This window comes from Cucurbita moschata, unplaced genomic scaffold (assembly GCF_002738365.1).
Source record: "Cucurbita moschata cultivar Rifu unplaced genomic scaffold, Cmos_1.0 Cmo_Scf00011, whole genome shotgun sequence".
Lineage (NCBI taxonomy): Eukaryota > Viridiplantae > Streptophyta > Magnoliopsida > Cucurbitales > Cucurbitaceae > Cucurbita > Cucurbita moschata.
The window spans coordinates 186953-196152 of NW_019268527.1; the positions used below are offsets into that span (position 1 = coordinate 186953).

The window sequence follows — 9200 nt, forward strand, 5'->3', positions numbered from 1 at the left end:
CTCAAACCGATGGACAGACAGAACGGTTCAATTGCTTGCTCGAAGAATACTTACGTCACTTCGTCGACGCTCGCCAAAAGAACTGGATACAATTGTTAGATGTCGCCCAATTTTGCTTCAATTGCCAAACCAGCTCATCTACAGGGAAGAGTCCCTTCGAAATTGTAAGTGGACGACAACCGGCCTTACCCCATATTATTGATCATCCTTATGCAGGAAAAAACCCTCAAGCTCACAACTTTACAAGGGAATGGAAGCAGACAACAGATATAGCCCGGGCATATTTAGAGAAGGCTTCCAAGCATATGAAGAAATGGGCGGACAAGAAGCGTCGCCCCCTTCATTTTCGTGCAGGAGATCAAGTCCTTATCAAGCTGAGACCAGAACAGATCAGATTTCGTAGCCGAAAGGACCAGAGACTAGTTCGTAAATATGAAGGCCCGGTTGAAGTCCTTAAAAAGATCGGGGCTACCTCCTACCGAGTTGCACTACCCGCATGGATGAAAATCCACCCCGTCATTCATGTGAGCAACTTGAAGCCCTATCACCCTGATCCAGACGACGACCAACGAAATGCAACCACAAGACCGAACATCGATCTGAAGCAAAAAGAAACAAAGGAAGTGGAAGAGATCCTAGCCGACAGGGTTAGGAAGATAGGAAGACCTGTACGGACGATTCGTGAATTCCTTGTCAAATGGAAGAATCTCCCTACAGAGGAAACAAGCTGGGAACGCGCCGAAGATCTGAACTCCGCCGCCACCCACATCGCAAGGTATGAAAGTAGTCGGTTGACAGAGACGTCAACCAATTAGGTGGGGGAGGATGTCACGGTCATGCTTGTCGAGGGCATGTTGCCCATGGCCGCATGCCCATGACAAGCCAAACCCTTGTCATGTCTTTTCATTCTAGTGTTTTTCCTTTTGTAATTCTAAAGCGTATGACACCTCAAAAATATCATGTCTACGCCTGCCAGAACTAAAATGGCCCAGAATGTACTAGAGGGGGATATGACTAGTCGTCAACTTCTCCCTACCCAAGGTTATATATGCTAAGCCGTTGTTATCTTTCTCTTGCTTGCTTATATAACGTCTCTTTCTAAAATCTCTCTTTCTCAAATCTCTCTCTCCTCGTTTTCTAAAACCTTCTTTTAAAACCGAGGCTAGAGGCTTGACCGTACGTCGCTTGGCCGTAGGCGACGCAAGAACAAATAGGCTTAACTCACTTGTCGCTGGAAAGTGAGTGCCGCACAATCGCTAGTCCGCTGCCTTCGAAAGCGCGATTGTGTCACAGGGCGCCACAAACTACGGCACAGCTGGAATGCAGCCGCTGCCGCCCCTTTCACCGACGTCACCCCAAGACCCGTATTTATTCTTCTAAAATTCTATGGTAACCCTTCCAAGTTCTTTACTTTGCTAATCTATACATGTCATAAACACGGAATTCTTTAAAACGAGATGACAAAAAAACTAAATAAAATAAATAAACGTTTAAAATTAAAAACTATCTCATTCTAATTGTTCAAAGAATGTCAGGTCCTTAAAGCCCTAATATACTAAAAATAAATGCTTCATAAACTCAAGTACGGATCAGATACTAACCAATAAAACAAAGTAGGAGGCAGTTCTGTCACAAATAACATGCATTAATATGAATTTACCTTTACAATCAAATACGATGAAGACATAATTGGCTTATTGAAAAGAAGAAAAGAAAAAACATGACACATCAAATGATTATACAAGTACCTGATGATAACCTATTATGGGTTTCTTTTTTTTCTGTTTTGTTGTTTTTGTGATGGGTTCTGACACTCATAATTAACAAAGGAATTTAAAGAAGATATCGTCAAAGTTTGTACTAGATTGAGCAGCAAGATGTTTAACTGCAACAACCCCCAGATTGAGCTATATTGCCATCTCTGCCTCCTGATGGCCCTGGGATTCCACCATATCCAACCTTTATCCCATATGACTGCACCATATCAGATGGAACATAGCATCAATTACAACATCATTCTCATCATATTCATCCATGATAAAAGCTTATAAACAAATGAGTTTCTCTCAAAATCCAAGCCAAGTTTTGGTTTTTCTTCTTTAATTTGATCAACTGTTCAAGTGATTCTTTAAAAACCGTGAAACCATAGTAAAACATGGTGCGAGGAAACAAGCATGAATTTCAAAACAATAGAAAACTACAAATATGAAACTATTATCAAATGGGTCCTAAATAATTTAGACTAAAAACTAAGTGTGAGACCCCACATAGGTTGGGGAGGAAAACGAAATATCCTTTATCAAGGGTGTGGAAACTTTTCCCTAGCCGACACGTTTTAAAAACTTTGAAGGGAACCCAAAAGGGAAAGCCCAAACAGGACAATATCGGCTAATAGTGGGTTTTGGCTGTTACAAATGAAATAGAGCTAGGCACCGGGATATGCGCCAGCGAGGAGGCTGAGCTCCAAAGGGGAGACACGAGGCGGTGTGTTAGAAAGGACGTCGGGCCTTGAGGTGGGGGAGGGGATTGAGGGGTCCCACATCGATTGGAGAAGGGAACGAGTGCCAGCGAGGATGCTGGGCCCTGAAGGGAGGTGAATTGTGAGTTCTCACCTCGGTTGGAGAGGAGAACGAAACACTCTTTATTAAAGGTGTGAAAACCTTTCCTTAGCAGACACGTTTTAAAAACCTTGAAAGGAAAGCTTGAAAGCTCAAAAGGGAAAGCCCAAAGAGGACAATATCTACTAACAATGGAATTGAACTGTTACACGAAGCCATGAAGCCACCACGACGAAGGTAAAACCAAACAGTTAGCAATAAGTTAAGGCAGACTGCATACCTCATTAGATACATCAAATACTCCCTCCTGGATCTTCTTATAAATGGTCGCAGCAGTTTTTATGAATGCCTGTTAAAAATGATTGGTCATCAGGAGAATTGTGAGATAAAAAAATTGAATATTATAAATCAACACGTCATATTCTATCACCTCCTCAACATTTTGAGCAGTTTTAGCAGAGGCCTCCATAAAAATTAAACCGTGCTCCTTTGCAAACTGCTCTCCTTCCTCGGTGCTGACAGCCCTTCTGTGCGCAAGATCACACTTGTTGCCAATCAGCATTATTGTCATGTTTGCATTAGCATGTTGTCTTGCATCTTCAAGCCAGCTAGCCAAGTGATTAAAAGTCTCCCTCCTGAAAAAAATGATAGCCACATAACCTTCAGTCTGAGATCCTCATTGACTCAATAAATTTAAAGTACGAGGCCCCATTTCAGCTTATACAGTATATCAAATTAAATTAGAAGGTAGAATGAATCACATCAAACTTCAGGCAGTTGAAACAGGTAAGAACTATTGTCAAACCTGAGTGACTGCATTATTTTAACAATTATGGTCTAGATTCTGTTATTCGCACAAACCAACAACTATACAAGACAAAAACTATAACAGCCCAAGCCCATCACTAGTAAATATTGTCCTCTTTAGGCTCTCTCTTTCGGGTTTCCTCTTAAGATTTTTAAAAGATGTCTGTTGGGGAGAGGTTTCCACACCCTTATAAAGAATACTTCGTTCTCCTCCCCAACCGATGTGGGATCTTACAATCCACCCTCCTTGAGGTCTCAGCATCTTCGCTGACACTCGTTCCCTTCTCCAATTGATGTGGGACCCTCCAATCCCCTCCCCTTCGAGGCCCAACGTCCTTGCTGGCACACTGCCTTGTGTCCTCCCCTTCGGAGCTCAGCCTCCTCGCTGGCACATTGCCCGGTATCTGGCTCACCATTTGTAATGGTTCAAGCCCACCGCTAGCAAATATTGTCCTATTTGGGCTTTCCCTTTCGAGCTTCCACTCAAGGTTTTTAAAACGCATCTGCTAGGGAGAGGTTTTCACATCCTTGTAAAAAATGCTTTATTTTCCTCCCCAACCGATGTGGGATCTCACAAAAACAAACCACAACTAATAATCTACTGTGGACAGCATTCTCGGCTAACACATTGGTCAATTCCATCAACCAATAATCTCTCTGGCAAACTCTTGTTACTTTCATGAAGTACTAAGTTTCCTGTGACTGAGGAATTTTAACGAACTCTCACTCCCAACACGAATTATATTGCAACTTCAAGATGACTGTTTTAAAACATTGAATATTAGGTCACCCCGGAAAAGATCAATAATGAACTGTGGAAGTTAACATACTCACGGTCACAACCCAACGGCTACAGAAGGCAACAAACACAAATCACTAAAGTACACAGAAATATCCCTACATCAAAACTCGAAAGTAGTATTAATTTAGGAAGGAACAAAGAGGAAACAAGACCTGGTAATGTCATAGACAAGCAATGCACCAGCAGCCCCTCTATAATAGGACCTTGTAATAGACCTGAAAGATTCTTGACCAGCCTGTAAAATTTTTGGGAAACCTCAGAGTTGGAAAATTCTTGCTGAAATTTATATGATACAAAAAGAACAAATCTAAATAGAAAGTACAAGGGACCAATATCTGTACTACGATTATATTATGTGTAATATAAATAAGCAATACAACAATAAGGATCATCATTACTCGCAAAGCAGATAGTAAGTTTGAATAATGGCATTTAATTTGTAAAATAAGTATGCTCTTAAGTTTGTAGATTCGAAGTCATGTTACAATGATAATCTGTTTCTCTAAACATCAATATAAGTCTCATAGATAGTATGAACTCTATATAGTAACATGAAAGGAGATTTCCTGGTTTTACTACAAGTTCTTGTTTGTGCATTTTATTTGAACTAAGATTTAAGCTTATAACAGAAGATCACCCACTCGTCTCTGGTATAATTTCGGATGATTTTCCCTTAGATGGATCCTAGATTAGGTAACGTACAAATTCATAAACCAGAATAGAACTCATTCAGTTCAATAAAAGAAAAAGAAGAGATGAAAGAGAGATAGCTAACCGTATCCCATATTTGCAACTTGATTGGCTTGCTGTCAATGGTGATCATCCTAGCACCAAACTCGACACCAATAGTCAAGTCATGAACAGGCTGGAATCGCTTATCGGTAAATTGGAGAAGAAGACATGATTTTCCAACTCCTGAAGAATATGCACAATCAAAAGTCGCAAGAAACCCCTCAATCGCAAGAAAATTCTCAAATTAAAAAGAAGCGTTGACATCCACAAATCAGACAGACAGATCAACCACGTAGATTAAGCACAAATCAACACATAATCAAAACGACCTAATTCAGGAACCAGATCCAAAACGAAAACCAGATAGATACAAAGGCGTACCGGTATCACCAATAATGATGTACTTGAAAAGGTAGGCGTATGACATTCCGGTTGAAATCGAAGAGCAAAACACAAACCGCCGCGAGAGGAATCGAGTGTATAGAAGAGAATTGGTCTGGAATGGCGAATCGGCGGAAGAAAAAGGGGGAAACGTAGAGAGAAACCGTAAAGGAGTTTCAATTGCGAAGCTCCAACGAAGCGAGGCAAGGCAAAGGGACGCCTCTGCGTGTTGGAATGGAATTACGATGTCCGACTTCGAGCTGGCAAATCCTATAAATATAGAAACTTTACGAACCACTTGATCTATGGTTCGAACCATACATATTGAATTTAATTTTGGGATTTAATAACGGATCTTCCTGTTCATCACCGTAACTCTTTGATTCCCTTTCTATTGTGTAATTAAATTTTAAAACTGTCAACCATCTGCATTTTTCTTCTCTGTTTTTTCTTTTAAAATCTTCATCTCTGTTTAATTTTTATATTTACTTTCAATAATTATATTATATTAGTTAATTTTAGATAATTTATTAGAGCTAATTAGTTCATTTTTTTTAAAATTAAATTATTAAAAGAATTTTAACTAATTACATTTGAATTTAAGTTTCATTCATTAAATTTTATATTTTATATTTATTTAGCAATATAATCAATCTTAATAATTATATTAAAAAAAAAATTAACTAATGATACACGAGTCAGGCGTGATTTGGGCTGACAGTGTGGCACTGGACCGAGACCAATGGCTGTTGAGTGGGTTACATGTTCGGTCCGACCTGGATCTAGATCCGTCAGATCGTTTCTTCTTCACCCAACTCGCAGCGTGATTTTCTGACGTCTTTCTCTCTCTTTCCTATGTCGTTTTCGACGTCTTTTCTTGTTCCTTTTCCTCCTCTATCTCTCTACTGACCCCTCCTCTCTTCCACTAAGTTTCGTGACTTGTAGATGACTAAATTGATAGATCTTTGAGGTTTCAAAAGTTCAGACTTCCTCATTTCTACATATTCAGAGTCGCTATTAACGTCTCATGTTCATCTCTTATTCGGAAAAATAACTCTTAAACGAAAATTTCATTTATAGTGTAAATGTCGAAAACATTTAAAACATACTCTTTTTTGAAAAACACAACAATGCTCTTACGTGTTTAAATAAGAAATACTGAAATTTAGAAAAAATAAAAATAAATACAAAATAATTTAAAATGATAAAATGCAAAACAACCAATTATAATGTAAGACTAGAAATTTAAATATGAGTCTACCCTATGCACATGTCACAGTCTCTGCTCACGATGTCACTGTCCTCCGTATAGGTGCGCCTTGCCTTTACTTAAGAAATTATGTGGCACACGACTTGAGTATTTTGAAGAATACTTAGTAAGTGGCCCCACTACAGGGGGCCATGCAAATGTAAACACATGCAATCATGCTCTTGGGACCTATCTCTGTTCTCTAGGGGTGGCCTCCAGTCTCGGACAAATTGGATGTGTAATACTTCCCTACACACGATCAACACATGCGAGTGCGAATCTCCAGGAGGCTCGCACACCCCCTGAACTCTCTCTGGTCAAGCTAATCTGTAGCGACGTTCGGAGGTCAGTAGAATCCCTTGGTGTCATGCTCCCCATGAACACCCTCATCATCATATTGTGCACGTCAGCACTCATCGTCTCCAGGGAAGTATCCCTATGCTTATGAACATACAATATGCATGAGGTCCCTCTAAATTCCAACTTATCATCTTTTCTGACACAACCCTTGTCACGACCCAATATTTACTACGAGTCGTGATGAAAAAGGACAATGACGTGTAGTGCGTATGCATGAAATTCAAAGAAAAAAATCATTTCAAAAATCAATCATATGTTTCATAAGAAGAGCATTTCAAAACAAAGAGTCCATATGTGACTATTTTTTTTTTTTTTTTTTTGACAATGAAAGAAAACATGAAGGACAAAATGTTAGGATCGCTCAACAACGCACACACTCGACGATCAAGATGAACACAAAGAACAGGAGAGAGAAAATTCAAGAAGGAATATTGACTAAAGGTTTTATTGATGACTTCAAGTATGTACAACAAGAGAGAATATCGAGAATTAAAAAGTACATCTTGAAAGCACTGCCTAATTGTGTTTATATTGAGTTTCAATTACTAAATATAGCCATAAAAGATTTAACCTGATATAATCTACCAACCATATCTCTGTCGAATCTTTACCAAATACCTACCATATATATATATATCGATCTTTACGAAATATCTACAAAATATATCTCTACTCGATCTTTACTAAATATCTACAAAATATATTTCTACTAGATCTTTACCAAATATCTACTATATATATCTCTATTAGATCTTTATGAAATATCTACAAAATATATTTATGCTAGATCTTTACGAAATATCTACAAAATATATCTACTAGCTGTTTACTGTATATAGGCATCAGGCTCCATATCCCAACAATCTCCCACTTAGAGATTGATCCAGTCAACCCTAACAATCTCCAGATCCAATCAACACTAACAATCTCACACTTGGAGATTGATCCAGTCAATCCCAACAATCTCACACATCGAGATTGATCCAGTCAACCAAGAATTTCATTCTCAATCTGTACCATACCACTTGAGGCTTTTCACAACCTCAATGTTCCAACATCAACACAAAATGTTTACTGGATTCGTTGCACCCTCTATCTTCTCCAAACACATCACCATCTTCCACTAACCTCCAAGTGAAATGATATTGCCTTATGTGTTTTGTCTTCGAATGATAGACTGGTTCCTCACATACTACATGACACTCTAACTATTTTACTTGAAGAATCTTCTTGCGCTGCTTCTTGCCTAATTCTTCTAGATAGTCTGTCATCCATCTCATCTCCTTTCCAGCTTCAGCTATTGCCACGTACTCAGCCTCAGCAGATGAAAGAGCAATACATTTCTGAAGCCTAGACATCCCATCATTCATGACTTGCTCCCACTTGGTTGTATCCTCCAACTGTAGGGCCTCATCAAGGGGCTATCGTTCCCCTTCATCAGTCATCGAACGATAGTGTAAAGAAGATACATAACTATCTGGTACTCTGATGGCTCTAGATGATCTTTCCAACACCTACTCGGGTGTCACTTGCTTTGCTTCTGGTTTCTCAATAATAGTCTCAGGAGTTTCTTGAGTATTCGCTATAACATTACTAGGTGAATCTTTCAGCAACTCAACCTCAACTCCCACTTGCTTCACATCTAGTTCCTCAACAATAGTCTCAAGAGTTTCTTGAGTATCTGTTATAACATTACTAGGTGAATCTTTCAGCAAGTCAACCTCAACTCCCACTTGCTTTGTTGTCTAGGTACTTTTCTTCAATTCTCTGACAGTCTTTGTAAAGCTAACTTATTTTTGTTTGCTCATAATGTAGTTCTCACAAGGACTCATATCAATAGATTTCAGACATTCTAAAACTCGTTTCACAGCCAACATCTTCATTCCTTTAATGCTCATATGTCCAAGTCTATTATGCCATAAAATTGAATTTGAAACACTCTCAGCAACAACATCCATGTTCATACACCCTACAGTGGTGTATAAGGTTCCAGATTTTGTGCCACGTGCTACCACCATAGCACCCTTTACAATCTTCCATGAACTCTTCCCAAACTTTATTGCATAACCTGTGTTATCCAACTAACCAATAGAGATCAGGTCCTTCTTGAGACCAGGAATATATGACATCCTTCAATGTCCACTGATTTCCTGTCGGAGTTTTTATGTAGACATCCTCTTTTCCTTTTATCTTCAAATCTTTGTTGTCGGCAAGATACACCTTCTTGAAATTTCCAGACTATAATTTTGAAACAACTCTTTATTTGAAGACGAATGAAAAGATGCACCTGAATTCAAAATCCAAGATTCAA

At 39.0% G+C, this 9200-nt stretch overlaps 1 protein-coding gene across 1 annotated transcript; it reads right to left on the bottom strand.

Annotated features, from left to right (window-relative positions):
• Positions 1 to 1627: 1627 nt before the first annotated feature.
• On the bottom strand, positions 1628 to 5561 carry LOC111450011 (ras-related protein RABB1c). Its single transcript, XM_023090139.1, has 6 exons — positions 5281 to 5561; positions 4943 to 5082; positions 4320 to 4402; positions 2989 to 3193; positions 2839 to 2907; positions 1628 to 1974 (listed from the first exon to the last, which is right to left on the bottom strand). The coding sequence occupies exons 1-6, from the start codon at positions 5324 to 5326 to the stop codon at positions 1882 to 1884; spliced, it is 636 nt and encodes a 211-aa protein (XP_022945907.1). The 5' UTR covers positions 5327 to 5561; the 3' UTR covers positions 1628 to 1881.
• Positions 5562 to 9200: the final 3639 nt, after the last annotated feature.

Excerpts from the sequence above, each read along its gene's own strand:
- LOC111450011 (XM_023090139.1), bottom strand. The coding sequence starts at position 5,326 with ATGTCATACGCCTACCTTTTCAAGTACATCATTATTGGTGATACCG. Across the intron at positions 5,083-5,280 it reads CATCATTATTGGTGATACCG|GAGTTGGAAAATCATGTCTT; the intron begins GTACGCCTTTGT and ends CATATTCTTCAG. Across the intron at positions 2,908-2,988 it reads CTGCTCAAAATGTTGAGGAG|GCATTCATAAAAACTGCTGC; the intron begins GTGATAGAATAT and ends CATTTTTAACAG.